The sequence below is a fragment of the Oncorhynchus clarkii genome, chromosome 9 (genome assembly GCF_045791955.1).
Source record: "Oncorhynchus clarkii lewisi isolate Uvic-CL-2024 chromosome 9, UVic_Ocla_1.0, whole genome shotgun sequence".
NCBI lineage: Eukaryota > Metazoa > Chordata > Actinopteri > Salmoniformes > Salmonidae > Oncorhynchus > Oncorhynchus clarkii.
In genome coordinates, this window is record NC_092155.1 from 63,749,405 (window position 1) to 63,773,795 (window position 24,391).

A 24,391-nucleotide genomic window follows, 5' to 3' on the forward strand; every position below is an offset into this window, starting at 1 on the left:
ACAGCAGTCAGGGTTCTACCTACAGTCAACCTCATCCACACTCCACAGCAGTACAGTATGGTCTAAAGTCAGGGTTCTACCTACTGTCAACCTCACACAGCAGTACAGTATGGTCTAAAGTCCGGGTTCTACCTACAGTCAACCTCACACAGCAGTACAGTAGTATGGTCTAAAGTCAGGGTTCTACCTACAGTCAACCTCACACAGCAGTACAGTAGTATGGTCTAAAGTCATGGTTCTACCTACAGTCAACCTCACACAGCAGTACAGTAGTATGGTCTAAAGTCAGGGTTCTACCTACAGTCAACCTCACACAGCAGTACAGTAGTATGGTCTAAAGTCAGGGTTCTACCTACAGTCAACCTCACACAGCAGTACAGTAGTATGGTCTAAAGTCAGGGTTCTACCTACAGTCAACCTCACACAGCAGTACAGTAGTATGGTCTAAAGTCAGGGTTCTACCTACTGTCAACCTCACACAGCAGTACAGTAGTATGGTCTAAAGTCAGGGTTCTACCTACAGTCAACCTTTTCCAAACTCCACAGCAGTACAGTATGGTCTAAAGTCAGGGTTCTACCTACAGTCAACCTCATCCACACTCCACAGCAGTACAGTATGGAATAAAGTCAGGGTTCTACCTACAGTCAACCTCATCCACACTCCACAGCAGTCAGGGTTCTACCTAAAGTCAACCTCATCCACACTCCACAGCAGTACAGTATGGTCTAAAGTCAGGGTTCTACCTACAGTCAACCTCATCCACACTCCACAGCAGTACAGTATGGTCTAAAGTCAGGGTTCTACCTACAGTCAACCTCATCCACACTCTACAACAGTACAGTAGTATGGTCTAAAGTCAGGGTTCTACCTACAGTCAACCTCATCCACACTCCAGAGCAGTCAGGGTTCTACCTACAGTCAACCTCATCCACACTACACAGCAGAACAGTATGGTCTAAAGTCAGGGTTCTACCTACAGTCAACCTCATCCACACTCCACAGCAGTACAGTATGGTCTAAAGTCAGGGTTCTACCTACAGTCAACCTCATCCAGACTCCACAGCAGTACAGTATGGTCTAAAGTCAGGGTTCTACCTACAGTCAACCTCATCCACACTCCAGAGCAGTCAGGGTTCTACCTACAGTCAACCTCATCCACACTACATAGCAGAACAGTATGGTCTAAAGTCAGGGTTCTACCTACAGTCAACCTCATCCACACTCAAGAGCAGTACAGTATGGTCTAAAGTCAGGGTTCTACCTACAGTCAACCTCATCCACACTCCACAGCAGTACAGTATGGTCTAAAGTCAGGGTTCTATCTACAGTCAACCTCATCCACACTCCACAGTAGTACAGTATGGTCTAAAGTCAGGGTTATATCTACAGTCAACCTCATCCACACTCCACAGCAGTACAGTATGGTCTAAAGTCAGGGTTCTACCTACAGTCAATCTCATCCACACTCCACAGCAGAACAATCAGGGGTCTACCTACAGTCAACCTCATCCACACTCCACAGCAGTCCAGTATGGTCTAAAGTCAGGGTTCTACCTACAGTCAACCTCATCCACACTCCACAGCAGTACAGTATGGTCTAAAGTCAGGGTTCTACCTACAGTCAACCTCATCCACACTCCACAGCAGTACAGTATGGTCTAAAGTCAGGGTTCTACCTACAGTCAACCTCATCCACACTCCACAGCAGTACAGTAGTATGGTCTAAAGTCAGGGTTCTACCTACAGTCCACCTAATCCACACTCCACAGCAGTCAGGGTTCTACCTACAGTCAACCTCATCCACACTCCACAGCAGTACAGTATGGTCTAGATTCAGGGTTCTACCTACAGTCAACCTCACACAGCAGTACAGTATGGTCTAAAGTCAGGGTTCTACCTACTGTCAACCTCACACAGCAGTACAGTATGGTCTAAAGTCCGGGTTCTACCTACAGTCAACCTCACACAGCAGTACAGTATGGTCTAAAGTCAGGCTTCTACCTACAGTCAACCTCACACAGCAGTACAGTATGGTCTAAAGTCAGGGTTCTACCTACAGTCAACCTCACACAGCAGTACAGTATGGTCTAAAGTCAGGGTTCTACCTACAGTCAACCTCACACAGCAGTACAGAATGGTCTAAAGTCAGGGTTCTACCTACAGTCAACCTCATCCACACTCCACAGCAGTACAGTATGGTCTAAAGTCAGGGTTCTATCTACAGTCAACCTCATCCGCACTCCACAGTAGTACAGTATGTTCTAAAGTCAGGGTTCTATCTACAGTCAACCTCATCCACACTCCACAGCAGTACAGTATGGTCTAAAGTCAGGGTTCTACCTACAGTCAACCTCATCCACACTCCACAGCAGTACAATCAGGGGTCTACCTACAGTCAACCTCATCCACACTCTACAGCAGTCCAGTATGGTCTAAAGTCAGGGTTCTACCTACAATCAACCTCATCCACACTCCACAGCAGTACAGTATGGTCTAAAGTCAGGGTTCTACCTACAGTCAACCTAATCCACACTCCACAGCAGTACAGTATGGTCTAAAGTCAGGGTTCTACCTACAGTCATCCTCATCCACACTCCACAGCAGTACAGTAGTATGGTCTAAAGTCAGGGTTCTACCTACAGTCAACCTCATCCACACTCCACAGCAGTCAGGGTTCTACCTACAATCAACCTCATCCACACTCCACAGCAGTACAGTATGGTCTAAATTCAGGGTTCTACCTACAGTCAACCTCACACAGCAGTACAGTATGGTCTAAAGTCAGGGTTCTACCTACTGTCAACCTCACACAGCAGTACAGTATGGTCTAAAGTCCGGGTTCTACCTACAGTCAACCTCACACAGCAGTACAGTATGGTCTAAAGTCAGGCTTCTACCTACAGTCAACCTCACACAGCAGTACAGTATGGTCTAAAGTCAGGGTTCTACCTACAGTCAACCTCACACAGCAGTACAGTAGTATGGTCTAAAGTCAGGGTTCTACCTACAGTCAACCTCACACAGCAGTACAGTAGTATGGTCTAAAGTCATGGTTCTACCTACAGTCAACCTCACACAGCAGTACAGTAGTATGGTCTAAAGTCAGGGTTCTACCTACAGTCAACCTCACACAGCAGTACAGTATGGTCTAAAGTCAGGGTTCTACCTACAGTCAACCTCACACAGCAGTACAGTAGTATGGTCTAAAGTCATGGTTCTACCTACAGTCAACCTCACACAGCAGTACAGTAGTATGGTCTAAAGTCAGGGTTCTACTTACAGTCAACCTCACACAGCAGTACAGTAGTATGGTCTAAAGTCAGGGTTCTACCTACAGTCAACCTCACACAGCAGTACAGTATGGTCTAAAGTCAGGGTTCTACCTACAGTTAACCTCACACAGCAGTACAGTAGTATGGTCTAAAGTCAGGGTTCTACCTACAGTCAACCTCACACAGCAGTACAGTAGTATGGTCTAAAGTCAGGGTTCTACCTACAGTCAACCTCACACAGCAGTACAGTATGGTCTAAAGTCAGGGTTCTACCTACAGTCAACCTCACACAGCAGTACAGTAGTATGGTCTAAAGTCATGGTTCTACCTACAGTCAACCTCACACAGCAGTACAGTAGTATGGTCTAAAGTCAGGGTTCTACTTACAGTCAACCTCACACAGCAGTACAGTAGTATGGTCTAAAGTCAGGGTTCTACCTACAGTCAACCTCACACAGCAGTACAGTATGGTCTAAAGTCAGGGTTCTACCTACAGTTAACCTCACACAGCAGTACAGTAGTATGGTCTAAAGTCAGGGTTCTACCTACAGTCAACCTCACACAGCAGTACAGTAGTATGGTCTAAAGTCAGGGTTCTACCTACAGTCAACCTCACACAGCAGAACAGTAGTATGGTCTAAAGTCAGGGTTCTACCTACAGTCAACCTCACACAGCAGTACAGTATGGTCTAAAGTCAGGGTTCTACCTACAGTCAACCTCACACAGCAGTACAGTAGTATGGTGTAAAGTCAGGGTTCTACCTACAGTCAACCTCACACAGCAGTACAGTAGTATGGTCTAAAGTCAGGGTTCTACCTACTGTCAACCTCACACAGCAGTACAGTAGTATGGTCTAAATTCAGGGTTCTACCTACAGTCAACCTCACACAGCAGTACAGTATGGTCTAAAGTCAGGGTTCTACCTACTGTCAACCTCACACAGCAGTACAGTAGTATGGTCTAAAGTCAGGGTTCTACCTACAGTCAACCTCACACAGCAGTACAGTATGGTCTAAAGTCAGGGTTCTACCTACAGTCAACCTCACACAGCAGTACAGTAGTATGGTCTAAAGTCAGGGTTCTACCTACAGTCAACCTCACACAGCAGTACAGTAGTATGGTCTAAAGTCATGGTTCTACCTACAGTCAACCTCACACAGCAGTACAGTATGGTCTAAAGTCAGGGTTCTACCTACAGTCAACCTCACACAGCAGTACAGTAGTATGGTCTAAAGTCAGGGTTCTACCTACAGTCAACCTCACACAGCAGTACAGTAGTATGGTCTAAAGTCATGGTTCTACCTACAGTCAACCTCACACAGCAGTACAGTAGTATGGTCTAAAGTCATGGTTCTACCTACAGTCAACCTCACACAGCAGTACAGTAGTATGGTCTAAAGTCAGGGTTCTACCTACAGTCAACCTCACACAGCAGTACAGTATGGTCTAAAGTCAGGGTTCTACCTACAGTTAACCTCACACAGCAGTACAGTAGTATGGTCTAAAGTCAGGGTTCTACCTACAGTCAACCTCACACAGCAGTACAGTAGTATGGTCTAAAGTCAGGGTTCTACCTACAGTCAACCTCACACAGCAGAACAGTAGTATGGTCTAAAGTCAGGGTTCTACCTACAGTCAACCTCACACAGCAGTACAGTATGGTCTAAAGTCAGGGTTCTACCTACAGTCAACCTCACACAGCAGTACAGTAGTATGGTCTAAAGTCAGGGTTCTACCTACAGTCAACCTCACACAGCAGTACAGTAGTATGGTCTAAAGTCAGGGTTCTACCTACAGTCAACCTCACACAGCAGAACAGTAGTATGGTCTAAAGTCAGGGTTCTACCTACAGTCAACCTCACACAGCAGTACAGTATGGTCTAAAGTCAGGGTTCTACCTACAGTCAACCTCACACAGCAGTACAGTATGGTCTAAAGTCAGGGTTCTACCTACAGTCAACCTCACACAGCAGTACAGTAGTATGGTCTAAAGTCATGGTTCTACCTACAGTCAACCTCACACAGCAGAACAGTAGTATGGTCTAAAGTCAGGGTTCTACCTACAGTCAACCTCACACAGCAGTACAGTATGGTCTAAAGTCAGGGTTCTACCTACAGTCAACCTCACACAGCAGTACAGTAGTATGGTCTAAAGTCATGGTTCTACCTACAGTCAACCTCACACAGCAGTACAGTAGTATGGTCTAAAGTCAGGGTTCTACCTACAGTCAACCTCACACAGCAGTACAGTAGTATGGTCTAAAGTCAGGGTTCTACCTACAGTCAACCTCACACAGCAGTACAGTATGGTCTAAAGTCAGGGTTCTACCTACAGTCAACCTCACACAGCAGTACAGTAGTATGGTCTAAAGTCAGGGTTCTACCTACAGTCAACCTCACACAGCAGTACAGTATGGTCTAAAGTCAGGGTTCTACCTACAGTCAACCTCACACAGCAGTACAGTAGTATGGTCTAAAGTCAGGGTTCTACCTACAGTCAATCTCACACAGCAGTACAGTAGTATGGTCTAAAGTCAGGGTTCTACCTACAGTCAACCTCACACAGCAGTACAGTATGGTCTAAAGTCAGGGTTCTACCTACAGTCAACCTCACACAGCAGTACAGTAGTATGGTCTAAAGTCAGGGTTCTACCTACAGTCAACCTCACACAGCAGTACAGTAGTATGGTCTAAAGTCAGGGTTCTACCTACAGTCAACCTCACACAGCAGTACAGTAGTATGGTCTAAAGTCAGGGTTGGTACGGCAGATACGGCATGTACAGTGACACCATACAAATGCAATGGATTTTACACAGCATACTATGACTTCCAGACTGCATTTCACTTCCCAGAGTGCAATGCTCTGCCCAGGGCTACTGCTAACAAGCCCAGACAACCAAGAAGACGTGCTTCAACACCTGCATTGCTTGCGGTTTGGGCTTTTAGGCTGGGTTTCTGTACAGCACTTTGAGATATCAGCTGATGTACGAAGGGCTAAATAAATACATTTGATTTGATTTTAAGTAGTCTAAATATATGGTCATTGCTATCTGGGGTCCTTGGGAGGTCCCAACTCTGACTTTACCCACATTGAAGTTGACATTTAAAATGGTTAAGGTAAGGGTTAAGGTTAGGGACATCCCAAGGATCCCAGATAGAATATTGCTAAATGTATTGTGGTCAAGTTATGAGTACATTTCCCATTACTTTTGGGTTATGTAATGATATTATGATGCTCACATGATTGTCATGCTGAATATATGTTCATGTCATTGTCACTCAAAAATAGTTGAGTTTTGGAACTAAACTTCCCTTACATTGCACTGCTTTGTAACACATCACATTTTGCTTAGTTGTTTCGGTGGGCTGGCCCTCATCTGCTCTATAATCAAAATATTCCCATAGTTTGCTTTTGCAGCCAGTTTTGTGAACAAGCTGCGGGTGTGGAGGTATGATGTTTCAGAAGAAGCCATGCTGTCAGCATTTTCTGTCTCCTTTCGCTTGTTTGTCAAAAGTGGCGCACGCTGTGTCAGCTGCATGATCAAGCGCAAGTAGCCTGGTTAGCTAACTACTGCCCCCTTCAGAATATTCAGTCAAATTACTAGTCAGACTTGATCCTCTCAATCCATATACGACGCCAGACACATTTGACAGAAGGACCGAAAGGAACAAAAATTCTAGTATCGAAAAAGTACAGCAGTTTCAGTATGCCGTGCAACACTAGTATAGTCAACCTCATCATCTTGGACTCAGTCCGGTCAGCTTTCACATAGAGCCCTATTCAGCCAGTCACAAGCACTGTTCTATTAGCATCCAGGAACTGCTGCTTGCTGCTGTGCTGTGTGTGGGAGGGAGACGTTACTTTTTAACCTCCCCCCTCATTCTTTATCCATGACCAGCCTGTATGGGTACAGACCAGGGGGATCCAGCAGGCCCACGGGGATCCAGCAGGCCCAGGGGGATCCAGCAGGCCCAGGGGGGTCCAGCAGGCCCAGGGGGATCCAGCAGGCCCAGGGGGATCCAGCAGGCCCAGGGGGATCCAGCAGGCCCAGGGGGGTCCAGCAGGCCCAGGGGGATCCAGCAGGCCCAGGGGGATCCAGCAGGCCCAGGGGGATCCAGCAGGCCCAGGGGGGTCCAGCAGGCCCAGGGGGATCCAGCAGGCCCAGGGGGATCCAGCAGGCCCAGGGGGATCCAGCAGGCCCAGGGCCATGGACGTGTTGGTAGTGTTACTGTTCTGTCAGAGATGGAGAAGTCCTGCAAACTGGTTAGAGTAGGCATCCTGTGCCCAACCTGTGAGAACCTCAGTAGGGCAGCAGCCAACAAAACATGGATAGCAGTGCCAGTCTGAGCTCTCACTCCTTTTCTCTCAATTCCACTGTTCCTCTCATGGCCTTGTGTGCTAAAAAGTGTTCCTCTCTCCATCACTCTCTGTGGTGAATACATAGCGCTAGCACACCAGGGCACACAGCCATTATGCTCGCATCCCTGGAACACCACTTAAGTATTTTCTCTCTCCGCTCTAACACACTCATTTTCCCCCTCTCTTTCTTTCTCTCCATATCTCTTTCTCTCCTTTCCCCTCTCTCTCTGCCTCTTAACTAGCCAGGCAAGGCCATGCCCACAGACACTCATTAATCATGGAGGATGAGCCTCCTCTCTCTCCTGCTTAGCGTCCACTGCCCAGCAGCATGCCCAGCCTTCACAGGCTGGCAGAATAGATAGGCTTCTCCAGAGTAGAAGGGCTTCCTTCCGCTGCTGGCACAGAGCTGGCAGTCTGCTTGGCATCAATTCCCACGACTCCACAGCCACCCTTTTCAACTCCACATTCCTCTGCTGTGAGGGTGAGTCAGTGTTAATAGATTCTACTAGACTACAGCAGCTCCCAGCTCTGAGGTTTCAGTGTTAAAGTCCAGACCTACTGTCTCTAATAAGCACTTCCCAAAGTCCCCGATTTAGCCAATGCACAGCCACCATGTACATTAGAATATGGCTGCATGTAGTGATAAAGGGGATTCTTTTTAACAGCATCGAGTGATAAAGGGGATTCTTTTAACGGCATCGAGTGAGTCTGTATACTTTCATCCAATATGTGTTTGTCTTTTTAGACCCACAGTGAAACACAGAAAATCTTTCCGCATACTCTACTCTCACATTTCTCAGCATTGAAGCCTTTCTTAATCCTTCTCTCTGGGATTGTCCTCTGTTTGTCTTGCCAGTGCAGCACCTTCACCCTCTCCCTCCCTCCCCAGTCCTGTGAGCTGGCCCATTGCCCTGGCTGCTCTTATCTTCAGTAATACTCAGCTCTACTGGAGCTCTTCAAAGACCTATACGTGTTGGAACTTTTAACAGGTTACAGAGTTAATGTTTACAGTTCATGAATTGAGCTGTATCTAAAGATATTTTCTTTAGAGTTATATACATATGTAATTGTATTAGAATTTGTGTGATGGAGATTGAGAGAACTGCATACATATTTATGTTGTTTTGGATAGTATTGGATCATGCTATTGACTGCAAGTACCAGAATGCCTTGCGACAGGTAATAGAAAAACGGAGAACGCGCCAGTTATGTAACGGTTTTCTTGATGAGAAGGAGAGTCGGACCAAAATGCATCGTGTCGATTGCGATCCATGTTTTAATAAACAAACGTAAAACACGAATCAATACAAACACTACAAAATAAAGAACGTAATGAACGTAACGAAAACCTAAACAGCCTATCTGGTGAAACACATAGACAGGAACAATCACCCACAAACACACAGTGAAACCCAGGCTACCTAAATATGGTTCCCAATCAGAGACAATGACGAACACCTGCCTCTGATTGAGAACCATATCAGGCCGAACATAGAACTGGACAAACTAGACATGTAACATAGAATGCCCACTCAGATCACACCCTGACCAACCAAAACATAGAAACATACAAAGTAAACTATGGTCAGGGTGTGACAGTACCCCCCCCCCAAGGTGCGGACTCCGGCCGCAAAACCTGAACCTATAGGGGAGGGTTTGGGTGGGCATCTGTCCGCGGTGGCGGCTCTGGCGCTGGACGTGGACCCCACTCCATAATAGTTTTAGTCCACCTCCTTAGTGTCCCTAGATAGGTTACCCTCCTTAATGACCGCTCGGGACAGAGGGGCAGCTCGGGACAGAGGTAGCTCGGGACTGATGGGTAGCTCAGCACTGAGAGGAAGCTCAGCACTGAGAGGAAGCTCAGCACTGAGAGGAAGCTCAGCACTGAGAGGAAGCCCAGGCAGGTAGTTGGATCTAGCAGATCCTGGCTGACTGGAGAATCTGGAAGAGTCTGGTCGACTGCCAGATCTGGAAGAGTCTGGTCGACTGGCAGATCTGGAAGAGTCTGGTCGACTGGCAGATCTGGAAGAGTCTGGTCGACTGGCAGATCTGGAAGAGTCTGGTCGACTGGCAGATCTGGAAGAGTCTGGTCGACTGGCAGCTCTGGCTGCTCCATGCTGATTGGCTGCTCCATGCTGACTGACAGCTCTGGCTGCTCCATGCTGACTGGCAGCTCTGGCTGCTCCATGCTGACTGGCTGCTCCATGCTGACTGGCAGCTCTGGCTGCTCCATGCTGACTGGCAGCTCTGGCTGCTCCATGCTGACTGGCTGCTCTGGCTGCTCCATGCTGACTGGCTGCTCTGGCTGCTCCATGCTGACTGGCTGCTCCATGCTGACTGGCGGCCCTGACTGCTCCCTGCTGACTGGCGGCCCTGGCTGCTCCATGCTGACTGGCGGCCCTGGCTGCTCCATGCTGACTGGCGGCTCTGGCTGCTCCATGCTAACTGGCGGCTCTGGCGGCTCCTTGCAGACTGGCAGCTCTGGCGGCTCCTTGCAGACTGGCAGCTCTGGCGGCATCCTGCAGACTGGCAGCTCTGGCAGCTCCTTGCAGACTGGCAGCTCCTTGCAGACTGGCAGCTCCTTGCAGACTGGCAGCTCCTTGCAGACTGGCAGCTCCTTGCAGACTGGCAGCTCTATGCTAACTGGCAGCTCCTTGCAAACTGGCAGCTCCTTGCAAACTGGCAGCTCCTTGCAAACTGGCAGCTCCTTGCAAACTGGCAGCTCCTTGCAAACTGGCAGCTCCTTGCAAACTGGCAGTTCTGAACAGGCGGGAGACTCCGGCAGCGCTGTAGAGAAGGAAGGCTCTAACAGCGCTAAACAGGCGGGAGACTCCGACAGCGCTGAAGAGGAGGAAGGCTCTGGCAGCGCTGGACAGGCGAGGCGCACTGTAGGCCTGATGCGTGGTGCTGGCACTGGTGGTACTGGGCCAAGGACACGCACAGGAAGCCTGGTGCGGGGAGCTGCTACCGGAGGGCTGGGGTGTGGAGGTGGTACTGGAAAAACCGGACCGTGCAGGCGCACTGGAGCTCTTGAGCACCGAGCCTGCCCAACCTTACCTGGTTGAATGCTCACGGTCGCCCTGCCAGTGCGGCGAGGTGGAATAGCCCGCACTGGGCTATGCAGGCGAACCGGAGACACCGAGCGCAAGGCTGGTGCCATGTAAGCCGGCCCAAGGAGACGCACTGGGGACCAGCTGCGTAGAGCCGGCTTCATGGCATTAGGCTCGACGCTCAATCTAGCCCGGCCGATACGCGGAGCTGGAATATACCGCACCGGGCTATGCACCCGCACTGGAGACACCGTGCGCACCACTGCATAACACGGTGCCTGTCCGGTCTCTCTAGCCCCCCGGTAAGCACAGGGAGTTTGCGCAGGTCTCCTACCTGGCGTAGCCATACTCCCTGTTAGCCCCCCCCCCCAAGAAATTTTTGGGGCTGCCTCTCGGGCTTCCTTGCCAGCCGTGTTCCCTCATATCGCCGGCTCCTCTCTCCGGCTGCCTCTGCTCTCCTAAGTGCCTCCACCTGTTCCCATGCGAGGCGATCTCTTCCAGCCAGTATCTCCTCCCAAGTGTAACAGCCCTTGCCATCCAAAACGTCCTCCCATGTCCATTCCTCTTTATGCTGCTGTTGCTGCCTGTTGACACGCTGCTTGGTCCGTTGGTGGTGGGTGATTCTGTAACGGTTTTCTTGATGAGAAGGAGAGTCGGACCAAAATGCAGCGTGTCGATTGCGATCCATGTTTTAATAAACAAACGTAAAACACGAATCAATACAAACACTACAAAATAAAGAACGTAATGAACGTAACGAAAACCTAAACAGCCTATCTGGTGAAACACATAGACAGGAACAATCACCCACAAACACACAGTGAAACCCAGGCTACCTAAATATGGTTCCCAATCAGAGACAATGACGAACACCTGCCTCTGATTGAGAACCATATCAGGCCGAACATAGAACTGGACAAACTAGACATGTAACATAGAATGCCCACTCAGATCACACCCTGACCAACCAAAACATAGAAACATACAAAGTAAACTATGGTCAGGGTGTGACAAGTTATGTACAAGTGACAAGTGATTATCTTGTCTTTCACCAGCAACTTTCGTATTTTGTTTTGTAGAATCTAAAGCTGTTCAATGTAATGTGAAAAAGTAGTATTACTAAAAGAAGCTTTCATTTCACAACCCGACGTACTGAGTCATTACTTTGAAGATAGTTATTCTATAATAAGATGTGCTCTATAAGCTGCTGCTCTGTGCTCTCTACAATACAGCAGCATCACAACACAGGTACAGCTCCTCTATCAGTACCTCACTGAGTCAGGCCTACAGCTTCCATAAACAAACCCATTATTTCTTATCTCAGTATTTTTTCTATCATTGCTTTCTTTTCTGGCCAATTCTGTCTTCTATAATAAATGTTGCCCTGGCTGTGGTCTATACTGAGCGATAGAGAGAGAGGAGGAAAACAAGTTATGAACCCTAGTGTATAGACTCTCAAGTACCCTGCTCTGGAGTCAAGGCACAGCTCTCAACTGCAAGAAAGTGCTACTCATGGCCTTTCAGCCTCTCTGTGCCTATTGAGAAATAAAACAGCTCCAACCTTTGTTGGCACTTTCCTCCCTGAGGTTGAGTTAGCTACTCTGGGAGGGAGGGAGAGAAAGAGAGTGAAAGACCTGTGTCCATCCAAAACATTGACCACAAACCTCCTTTCAACCAAGGGCCAACAGTCGAGGCCAGAGTCAGTAATACAGACAGAAAATGGTTAACATAGAGCTGTAACCTTGGACCTAGTCACTCCCTGACAGATCACCTCCACAGCGACAGGTGATCAGGCCCTGCCTGTCTGCCTAGAGATCACAGAGATTAGTCCCACTGACGGCTTGGTCGATGGGAAAAGCCAACCATCCACACATACATCCAGCCTGGCATAGACTTCCTCTCAGACCAAAGGAATGGGGCTGCCGGTAATAAACCAGGCTCTAAGTCACAGATTGACTCACAGGGAGATCATTGACAAAACGTTACACATTCCCTTGTGAACAAAAACTCAATCTCATGAGCATAAGAGAGAGAGGGGGGGAGAGGGAGCGAGAGAAAATGTGTTTGCGTGTGCACGCGTGTGGGTGTGCATGTGTGTGGGTGTGCATGTGTGTGTGTCTATGCCTCAGTTGTCTGGTGGAGATTCCCCGGAGGTCAAAAGGGCCCACATTAATAAGTAACATCCCGAGATAGAGCTGAAACAGCCATATGTAGATCAGCCTGCTATATGTCCTCACTGTGAGGATGTATTATTTATCCTGCGTACTGGTGACGTCTGGATATGACTGGCTATGAGGGTCCTCCAGGGTTCTCTGTCACAATGCTGACCGCTGGCTTCTGAGAAATCATCAACCTACCTTGAATGCTAAGTGGGACTATGCTATGTTGCTCCGGAAGAAACTCTTGGGAAGCTAGACCTACTTCCTTTCACATTTACAATGCATGAATGCCATGTTTATATTGAGTTTATCTGATGACCTGGATGACAGTGACATCTCAGCAGGTACTATAAATGAGTAAACGAACAATGCATAAGTTGTGGGGAATAGTGTTACTGGGTGTTGTAATGTCCACCTCCCATACACTTCCCCCAGACGCTCAGACCAACCGTCGTAGGTTCCACTCTCCAGCAGCAGGCCACTCTCTTCCAGCACACGGAACTCCTCCACACTGATGAAGTTATAGTCCAGTCCAGGAACCTCCCCCTCTCTGGGCTGCCGCGTGGTACCTGCCAGAGACAGCACAACAGACACAGAGTGAGGATAACAGACAGTTTCCATTGGGAAGAGTCGAGATGCCGATCCAGCCATGTATTCACAGAAGAAGGATAGAAACCATTTTCAACTAAGCTATGAATAGATTATTCTAATGAGGGCAGAATGGAATCCATTATGAAAGTGGGAGGGGGATATGAAGAACACTGCAACTGACTTTTGTTTGGGGTGACACAATGGTAGAAGATGGGTTGTTTCAAGGAGTTCTGATGTATGTTCATCTCCAGAGCTGAGAAGATGGGTTGTTTCAAGGAGTTCTGAGGTATGTTCATCTCCAGACCTGAGAAGAAGGGTTGTTTCAAGGAGTTCTGAGGTATGTTCATCTCCAGAGCTGAGAAGAAGGGTTGTTTCAAGGAGTTCTGAGGTATGTTCATCTCCAGAGCTGAGAAGATGGGTTGTTTCAAGGAGTTCTGAGGTATGTTCATCTCCAGACCTGAGAAGAAGGGTTGTTTCAAGGAGTTCTGAGGTATGTTCATCTCCAGAGCTGAGAAGAAGGGTTGTTTCAAGGAGTTCTGAGGTATGTTCATCTCCAGAGCTGAGAAGATGGGTTGTTTCAAGGAGTTCTGAGGTATGTTCATCTCCAGAGCTGAGAAGATGGGTTGTTTCAAGGAGTTCTGAGGTATGTTCATCTCCAGAGCTGAGAAGATGGGTTTTTCCCCTTTTCTGTTTTGACAATAACAAACTATATAAAAGCAAAACAGTTAAAAAACATTCCAGACCTTTTTAATTTTTCTTCCTGTTCTTTCATTCTCCATCCTTCATCTCTATTCTTCACCCTAAATTGCGTAAAATTGTGGTTTTCGATCTGGAAACTGCAGCACTATACACTACATGCCAGTATAAACCAAGCATGGAGCAGTCATTAAAATATAATCTGCTGTAACTGCCTTTGTACTGCAGTTGACGCCAACAAGCTGGTCCTTTTAACAAGTTGGTCCCCTCATCCGAAATACATTGAAACAAGTATAAATATATTGGAAACATTTTACAGGGGACATGGCTCAGATATAATTGGATGTTTACCTCGAGTGAACTACAACCTGACAGGAGCCCAAATGGACTCCTTTAATACTATCTCTCCTGAACCTCCCTCTATTTCCCTCCCTCCTTTCCTCCATATTCACTCCCTCCATCCTGTTCATCTGATAAAGTAGACTATTGAATTCTATCAGAGGTCGAATCAGAGACCAAAGGAGCAACAAAGACAGTAATATGAGAATCCTTGAACAGAGAAACAGGAAAGACAGAATACTGTATTCTTGTGTTTGCGCTTGGAAAACTGGTTTCAGAACAGATTTTGTGATAGGCTTCAACCAATATTCCTACAATTTAGTGTACTGAGATGTTGACAGTCCTGCTTGAGAGTTACATGGCTCAGTCTTTCTCATGTAACAATCTGACTCACCAGAGGGGAAGAATCAAGGATTCAGTCTGTCTTTTGAGGTAGAGGAGAGAGTATAATCAAGAACGGGTCGTTTAAAGTAGACACCAGAGAAAAGTTAGTGCTGGGATCAGGGTAAAAAGTGAGGGAGGTGATGCAGGTGAGGGAGCCGAGGCAGGAGAGGGAGGTGAGCAAAAAAATGTTCTGTTAATGTTCTCAAAAATGTCACCTTTGAAGAAATGAAACTATCGAACCAAAACAATACTGAACAGCAGCACAAAAACGCAAACATCATTAAAAGGTATTAGGTTATTTGGAGTGGATCTAGTGAAGATGAATTGGCACTTTTCTGCATTAGGTAGCGTATTGTTGTGGAACAGCCCAGACAGTGGAACACAGAGACAGAGAGACAGACAGACAGAGAGACAGACAGAGAGACAGACAGACAGAGTCCAAGAAAAAAAACAATTAGTGTATCTGTTTACACAGCGAAGCGTCACCACCGTGAAACACTGCCAGCTGCTTAAGCTGCTTACAAGAAGACCAGGAGCACCACTGGAAGGCTATCACACATATTCACATTGAGACCTGACCCTGTCGTGTCTGGCTTCCAATAGATAACTCCTATTCCAAGAATGTGTGTGCGGCATTCAGATGGTGAATGGGCAAGACAAAAGATTTAAGTGCCCTTGAACAAGGCGCACCGGTTTGAGTGTGTCAAGAACTGCATCACAGTTGGGTTTTTCATGGTTTACAATTGCCTGTGTGTATCAAGTATGGTCTGGTACCCAAGGGACATCCAGCCAACTTCACACAACTGTAGGAAGTGTTGGAGTCAAAATGGGCCAACATCCCTGCAGAACACTTTCGATACCTTGTTTGAGTCCATGCCCCAACGGATTGAGGCTGTTCTGAGGGCAAATGGGGGGGTGGGGGTGCAACTCAATATTAGGATGGAACATTAGGTTCCTAATGTTTTTTCCACTCCGAGTAGATATTCCCTATTAACGGAAAAGCTATCTATGTTCATGGTTATGGTGTCTTGTTTCACAGGCTTAGAAAAAGTTTAATGGAAGATACTTAAATCTTCTTAAGAGAAAACTATTATTTGTATTGAATACCTGGGGCACTTTTTCTTATACAGTTTTGTCATCCTTCTCTCTTTGTTATCTCCCAGTGAGCCTCAGAGCTTACTGCGGTGCCACTACGGATATTACTGCCCAGAGGAGAAGAGGAGGCAGAGGGTTCAGCCAAGCTTCAAGGATTATGTGGTGATTTGGACCCCTGGCACTGACTCTCCTTCCTTCCTTTTCTGTCTTTTCTCTTCCCTTCTTTCTCGTGAGTGACCTTTAATGATGTCTCTGCCCGTGTGTTCAGAAGGGGACTGGGGAGAAGTCACGCTCCTCTCTCTGAGCTACCATTTAGAGGGCTGCGATGAGGAGAGGTATAGCGGGGCCAAGCAGCCATTCTGGATCCCAGGGAGAGACGCCGAGAGCATTCAGGCTCCATGCATTGTGGAAGGCCATAGTCACAGTCACACAGCAGAGGATAGGCAGCGGCTCCCTGCACAGTGAAACGCCATTCACAGTCACACAAACATCAGTGGCTAAGCAGTGGCGACATGGGTCATATGCTGACCTGCACCACCAGTCAAAATATAACCCCTAGCACTGATGAGGAGGCAGAAACAAACAGCCATGCACTAGAGACAAACTAGGCTTAGACTAGGGTCAATGCTTGAAATGCTACAGGGTATGACTGTACAGCCATAGTAATTCAATATGAGCTGCATTAGAGCCTGGCGTACTTACTTACCGTAGCACATTTTCCTCTCAGAATTTGTATGGCTTTTTTATAAATTTTTTCACAAAACAGTATTTACCATTAATGTCCGCAGTCGTCGATATAGCCCCTCATGATTTATATACTGAGAACATTAACAATGCATTAACTCATGAAACAGACAGACACTAAACAGTTATACTGTATCCATCTAGTGAAAATGAACATCAGCAATTTATTTAGTTGCCTGTTATTCACAATTATTCATCAGCATTATATTTCCACATGAGAAAATCTGCCGTTCAGGCGAGGATGGGTGGCTCTCCCTCATAACAAAGTCACAAATTAGAAACGTTTTATATGCTAATTAAAATAGTGGCTCAAAGATGATATAAATGTGTCCTGTAGCATTAATAAATTGTGAAATGGGGAGTAATTGCCATGTAATTCGGCAGAGTAGCGTAGAAAATCTGCACTTTGCACTTTGAATCCCACCAATTTGCCCTTTTGTCCATTTAAAACCACTAGGGTATACAAATAAAACGCTTTTCCACACCACTTATTTATCCTGGTGTTTTAAAGGCCTAGAGACACACACTCAAACACAGGGGAATCATTAAGGGGAGTCATTGTTTTAAAGGCCTAGAGACACACACTCAAACACAGGGGAGTCATTAAGTGGAGTCATTGTTTTAAAGGCCCAGAGACACACACTCAAACACAGGGGAGTCAATAAGGGGAGTCCTTGTTTTAAAGGCCTAGAGACACACACTCAAACACAGGGGAGTCATTAAGGGGAGTCATTGTTTTAAAGGCCCAGAGACACACACTCAAACACAGGGGAGTCAATAAGGGGAGTCCTTGTTTTAAAGGCCTAGAGACACACACTCAAACACAGGGGAGTCATTAAGGGGAGTCATTGTTTTAAAGGCCTAGAGACACACACTCAAACACAGGGGAGTCATTAAGTGGAGTCATTGTTTTAAAGGCCCAGAGACACACACTCAAACACAGGGGAGTCAATAAGGGGAGTCCTTGTTTTAAAGGCCTAGAGACACACACTCAAACACAGGGGAGTCATTAAGGGGAGTCATTGTTTTAAAGGCCTAGAGACACACACTCAAACACAGGGGAGTCATTAAGTGGAGTCATTGTTTTAAAGGCCCAGAGACACACACTCAAACACAGGGGAGTCATTAAGTGGAGTCATTGTTTTAAAGGCCTAGAGACACATGCTCAAACACAGGGGAGTCATTAAGTGGAGTCATTGTTTTAAAGGCCCAGAGACACATGCTCAAACACAGTCATTCATAGTGGGTGGATGAAGCATAGAGTTGGCACCAAGTACTTAGAAGGAATTAGGTTACTATGGAAATATTTATTAATTAAACATAATTACATGCATATTATATTCTGGAGATGAACTTCCAAGGCCTACATATTAGTATTGGAAAATGGAGTGAGAGATCTCCTATCTCATCTATCAAAGAGTAGTTATGTGTGAAGTTGATGGCCTTTATAGTGAAGGTTTGACGGCTGCTTTGTAGACCTCAGAGATGTGGCATAGAATGCCCCCAGTTAGGAGAGAAGAAGAATCCATGATTAAACACACAGCACCAAGAGGAGAGAAAATGAATGAGGGACAGAGAGATGGAACTGTGAAAATGAAGGAGTGTGATTGACATGTCACTCTTCCTCTAATCACTCTCTTCATCAATCCAGACACAAGCGGAGGGTTCTGAGGAGGATGGTTCCAATGAATGCCAAGCACTGTGTCCTCATGGGAGAAGTAGCATGTCTTTTGGGAAAAGCAAACTGCTCCGCTGATTAATGGACACCTGTGAAGGGGGCATTTCTATCTGATGGCAGGGCCAAATAGGATTGCTTGGCTACTGAAGTGCTAGTGACCGTCAGTCTTGAGATCTAAAGGTGTCCTACTCACATGGAACAGCCGTTAACGAGCAGGCACATGTGGAGTAGACAGGAAACTCTGAGAAAAAAACAGGGGGGAAGCCCGGGGCGTTACTACTCACAGGGAATGGTGCGCAGGTACAGGTTATCCCTGATCACCTGCTGGAGCTTGTGGTCCAGCGAACCTTTCTGGAACTGAAGGCTGAGGTAGTGACGCAGGTCTGTATTCAGAACCTTGCCTGTGGAGAGGAGAAACATCTGGGTCAGCACAGTACAATGTCGGAGGGAACACACACCACACACAGGACATTCACAAAACGTAATTTAGACCATCCTCCAACATTCTTAAACAGTTGGGAACTCTAAACGCATAACCACCAGTGGGTAAATGAGAAAGATCCATCATCCCTTTCAAAACTATCTGACAGGTACCGGTGACTGTGATGGAAAGCATGCCCCCAGCGAGAGTGTGTGTAGGAGGACAGTTTAGACATTTCTGGGCTGTGTGACAGCATTGTTGTTCGGGGGGGGGGGGGGGGGGGGGCTCCGTTGGTAGAGGAACTGTCATGTGAGACAAAGGTGAAAAATTAATTGGCTTGAATCACCAAGTATCCAGATGCATACATGAATAACAGGAGAACATAACACAATGGCTGGCAGTGTTGCTGCCTTGGAGGAACAACAGAAGTTCAGGCAGATGGAGGACGTTTGGGGGATGTTCTTCATCCTGAAGGAGGAGGGGAATCCAGGCATCTCCTCAGGGGGGGGGGGGGGGACATTCCCTGGTGGTGTGTGAACAGGATCCCTCTCTGAGTATCAGCTCAGGCTCCAGCAGCTCAGGCTCCAAGGCGTCTTCCTCAGGGTGGGGAGGATGTGCTTTGACAGGACCCCAGTTATAGTGTTGTTAGCATCAATACCCATTGTTTCTCTGTTTCTCAATAACAGAATAAGTGATTTCTTGATTAGGTCTCATCGCAACAAAGTCTGCTGCTGAGATGTTGTATGCCCCATATATACAGCAGTCTGTTAGTGGAAAGAATTTTATATAATCATTTAAATTGAAAAACTCTAAGTGTTGAGTCAAGTGTAGTTTTTTGTACCAGTTCACAAACCATGTGCCATGGAATTGGTACATCGAAAATCTCTTCCCATTTATTTTGCAACCTGTATGGCGCAGCTGTCAACATTTTTGTCCTCAAATTAAACTGGTATATTTTTCTATTTATGCCAGTTCCTTTCAGCCAATTGGTATCTTTAATTTATGGTAGGGAAACAAGTTCCCTACCTTCTCCCTTTTCCACTTGCCTACTCCATTTGTTTGGATTTGGATTCAATTTGGATTGAGCAGATACTTCCATGCATTTAACTGCATACAGTGTAAGTCTGAAGTTTACATACACTTTAGCCAAATACATTTAAACTCAGACTTTCACAATTCCTGACATTTAATCCTAGTAAGAATTCCCTGTCTTAGGTCAGTTAGGATCACCACTTTATTTTAAGATTGTGAAATGTCAGAATAATAGTAGAGAGAATTATTTATTTCAGCTTTGATTTCTTTCATCACATTCCCAGTGGGTCAGAAGTTTACATACACTCAATCAGTATTTGGTAGCATTGCCTTTAAATTGTTTTAACATAGGGTCAAATGATTCTGGTAGCCTTCCCCAAGCTTCCCACAATAAGTTGGGTGAATATTGGCCCAATCCTCCTGACAGAGCTGTTGTAACTGAGTCAGGTTTGTAGGCCTCTTTGCTCGCACACGCTTTTTCAGTTCTGCCCAAACATTTTCTATAGGATTGAGGTCAGGGCTTTGTGATGGCCACTCTAATACCTTGACTTTGTTGTCCTTAAGCCATTTTGCCACAACTTTGGAAGTATGCTAGGAGTCATTGTCCATTTGGAAGACCCATTTGCGACCAAGCTTTAACGTCCTGACTGATGTCTTGAGATGTCGCTTCAATATATCCACATAATTTTCCTACCTCATGATGCCATCTATTTTGTGAAGTGCACCAGTCCCTCTTGCAGCAAAGCACCCCACAACATAATGTTGCCACTTCTATGCTTCACAATTGGGATAGTGTTCTACGGCTTGCAAGCGTCCCCCTTTTTCCTCCAAACATAACGATTGTCATAATGGCCAAACAGTTCTATTTTTGTTTCATCAGACCCGAGGACATTTCTCCAAAAAGTATGATCTTTGTCCCCATGTGCAGTTGCAAACTGTAGTCTGGCTTTTTTATGGTGGTTTTGGAGCAGTGGCTTCTTCCTTGGTGAGCAGCCTTTCAGGTTACGTCAATATAGGACTCGTTTTACTGTGGATATAGATAATTTTGTACCCGTTTCCTCCAGCATCTTCACAGGGTCCTTTGCTGTTCATCTGGGATTGATGTGAACTTTTTGCACCAAAGTAAATTCCTCTGTAGGAGACAGAACGTGTCTCCTTCCTGAGCTGTATGACGGGTGAGTGGTCCCATGGTGTTTATATTTGCGTACGATTGTTTGTACAGATGAACGTGCTGCTTTCAGGCATTTGGAAATTGCTCCCAAGGATGAACTAGACTTGTGGAAGTCTACAATTTTTCTTCTGAGGTCTTGGCTGATATCTTTTGATTTTCCCATGATGTCAAGCAAAGAGGCACCGAGTTTGAAGGTAGGCCTTGAAATACATCCACAGGTACACCTCCAATCGACTAGAAATTATGTCAATTAGCCTATCAGAAGCATCTAAAGCCATGACCTTGTTTTCTGGAATTTTACAACTGTTTAAAGGCACAGTCAACTTAGTGTATGTGCACTTCTGACCCACTGGAATTGTGATACAGTGAATTATAAGTGAAATAATCTGTCTGTAAACAATTGTTGGAAAAATGACTTGTGTCATGCACAAAGGAGATGTCCTAACCAACTAGCCAAAACTATAGTTTGTTAACAAGAAATTTGTGGAGTGGTTTAAAAACGAGTTTTAATGACTCTAACCTAAGTGCATGTAAACTCCTCCATTTCTATGCATAATATCATTAATAAATATAATACAATTTTTAAACATTTAGCAATCCAAATAAAATGTAATATTTTATGCTCATTTGATTTTAAAAATTAATCATCTGGAGTAGGCAATGCAATTAGTAAGTAAGTAAACGGTGATAGGACCAGTTAATCAATGTAATTATTCCATAAATAGACAAGTATTTACCTCTCCATGGTTGCAAAATCTTATCTATTTTTGCTAACTTTCTATTGAAATTAATTGTGGTAAGTTCATTTATATTTTTTGTGAATGTGAATACCAATGTGAATACCAAGTTTGTCTGCTTCACCATCCGCCCATTTTATTGGTAAACCACAAGGTAGAGTAAACATTGCATTTTTTAACGATGCAATATGTAATATGGTACACTTGTCATAATTAGGTTTTAATCCAGAGAGGCTAGAAAATTGATCAAGATCTTCAATCAGACTGTGCAGGGATCCAGATTGTGGACTTTAGAAAAACTAGAGTCATCAGCATACATTGGCACATTGCATTTCTAACCCCTTGATGTTCTTGTTGGATCTCATTTTAATAATAGCTAGCATTTCAATGACCATAATAAATAGATATGGAGACAACGGACAGCCTTGTTTTACTCCTCTTAAAAGCTAAATACTTTCTGAGAAGTAACCATTGTTTATTATTTTACATCTGGGGTTGCTGTACATAACTTTAACCAATTGTTTAAGAGATTCACCAAAATTAAAGTATTCCAGGCATTTATATATAAATTCTAATCGTACTTTATCAAACACCTTTTCAAAATCAGCTATGAAGACCAAACCTGGTATCTTCAATGTTCCAAAATGTTCAATTGTTTAAAGTAATTGTTGTATATTATTTCCAATACATCGTCCATGTAAAAAACCTATCTGATCAGAATGAACAATATCTGGTATGACCTTTTTTATTCTATATGCTATGCATTTCGCCAGGATTTTCGCATCACAACATTGAAGTGTTAGAGTTTTTAAATGGACTGGATCTTTATACTTACCACCTGGGTCCTGTCACAGTAGTAATGAAATCAGAGCATCTTGTTAAGTACCTGAAAGTCTACCATTTGTATAAGAGTAATTAAAACATGCTAATAATGGATCTTTGAGTACATCAAAAAAGGCCTGATCAACCTCTACTGGTATACCGTCAAGCCCTGGTGTTTTTCCAGACTGAAAATATTTTATTGCCTCAAAAAGTGCCTCTTCTGTAAGTTGGCCTTCACACCGGTCTTTCTGTAAATGTGTTAATTTTACATTATTATTAGGAAAGAAATCCTTACAGTTAACATCATCATCAAAATGGAGGAGACTGAAAATAAAACATTAGCTTAAAATATTTTGCTTCCTCTTTCAAAATATAATTTGGTGAATCATGGATAACTCCATCATTTGTAATGAGTTTCTGTAAATTATTTTTGGTGGAATTTCTGTGTTGAAGATTCAAGAAAACATTTGTGCATTTTCCCCCATTTTCTATCCAATTTGTTTTATTTTTGTAATACATTACACTTGATCGTTCTTAAATAAGTACCTCCATTTCTTTTTGTTTGTCCTCTAACCTATTTTGTGCCTCTAAAGTACAGTTTCCATTACCATCTACCTGCGCTGTTACTTCCTCTATTTCCTTTATTAGTCTAATCTCTTTTGACCTAAACTGCTTTTGTTTAAATGATGAGTATTGCATTGAATGGCCTCTAAAAGTACATTTGAAAGTGTCCCATACAATAAGGGGTTCTGCTGTGCATATGTTGTACAAAAAAAGTCAGTTATGAATTATTTTGTTTAAGTTAAGAACAAATTGTCGTCCAATAGGCTTTGATTAATTTTCCAATATCCCCGTCCACGTGGACATTTTGTAAGAGTTATATGGAGGCCAATTAGATGGTGGTCTGATCGCATTCGGTCTCCTATTAATTTTTTTTTTTTTAAACTTTTGATGCCAGCAAGAACAAGACTAGGAAGTAATCAAGATGGCTGCTTTAAGCCTCCTCCATGTATATCTCCTAGTTATAATGTATCCATCATCTTTGTGATCTCCTTAAGTGCTTGAGGGTGATAGTTTGTAGAATGACTTCCTTTACAATCCATTGAGGTACTTAAAACCGTATTAGAATCTCCCACCATAATAATAGATTATTTTGTTGCTTGTGAGCTCAATATATTATTATATATATTTTTAAAAAAGTGTGGATCATCATTATTTGCCCTATATAGATTAATTAGACTATATTTTTTATATTGAGATGTATTTTTTAAATGTAATTATGTAGCCTTTTGGAATTGGGGTATGGGGCACATCGTCTCTCCACTATTTCATGAGGAAATTGTTCATTAATAGAGAATGGGGTGTTCTTCAATTCCCTACCCTGTTGTAACAAGGCAATTTTCCTTTTGTAGTGGGTTAGCATAGCTACGATCAGACGGGGCCTTCCCTCTGCTCTGCCACCAAAACAGTGAGCTCTTTGAAAATGAATTGTTTCCACCTGTTCGTCCGTCATCTTGAAATTAAGTTTCATGAATAAATACCATTTAAATGTAGTTGTTTTTTTGCATTGGATATATTTACCATATCATACGGAGAGAGAAACATAAACCTTTTACCTTATAAATAGACATAATTGCAAATGATTAAATCCTTCAAATATAAATATAAAAACGATTTAGTTCCGAATTGAACTTTAATTACAGTAAATGAGTTGACTCACACATGGGATGAAATCACTGAACAACAAAATAAAGGGAATATTGAATGATCCCCAACGATCCATCGCATCTCTCAAAAACGTTAGTCTAAAAACTAAACTTTGGTTGTCTTCCTCTCA

The 24,391-nt window shown here is 44.7% G+C and overlaps 1 protein-coding gene across 2 annotated transcripts in view; it reads right to left on the reverse strand.

Annotated features, from left to right (window-relative positions):
• Positions 1-24,391, reverse strand: part of LOC139416725 (membrane associated guanylate kinase, WW and PDZ domain containing 3a) — a 275,221-nt gene that overhangs the window by 91,658 nt on the left and 159,172 nt on the right. For both annotated transcript variants that reach the window (XM_071165722.1, XM_071165724.1), the window contains exons 2-3: positions 18,656-18,772; positions 13,294-13,413 (exon numbers count right to left, since the gene is read on the reverse strand). In XM_071165722.1, the coding sequence (XP_071021823.1) occupies positions 13,294-13,413; positions 18,656-18,772 (237 nt within the window). The remainder of the gene's footprint in view (positions 1-13,293; positions 13,414-18,655; positions 18,773-24,391) is intronic.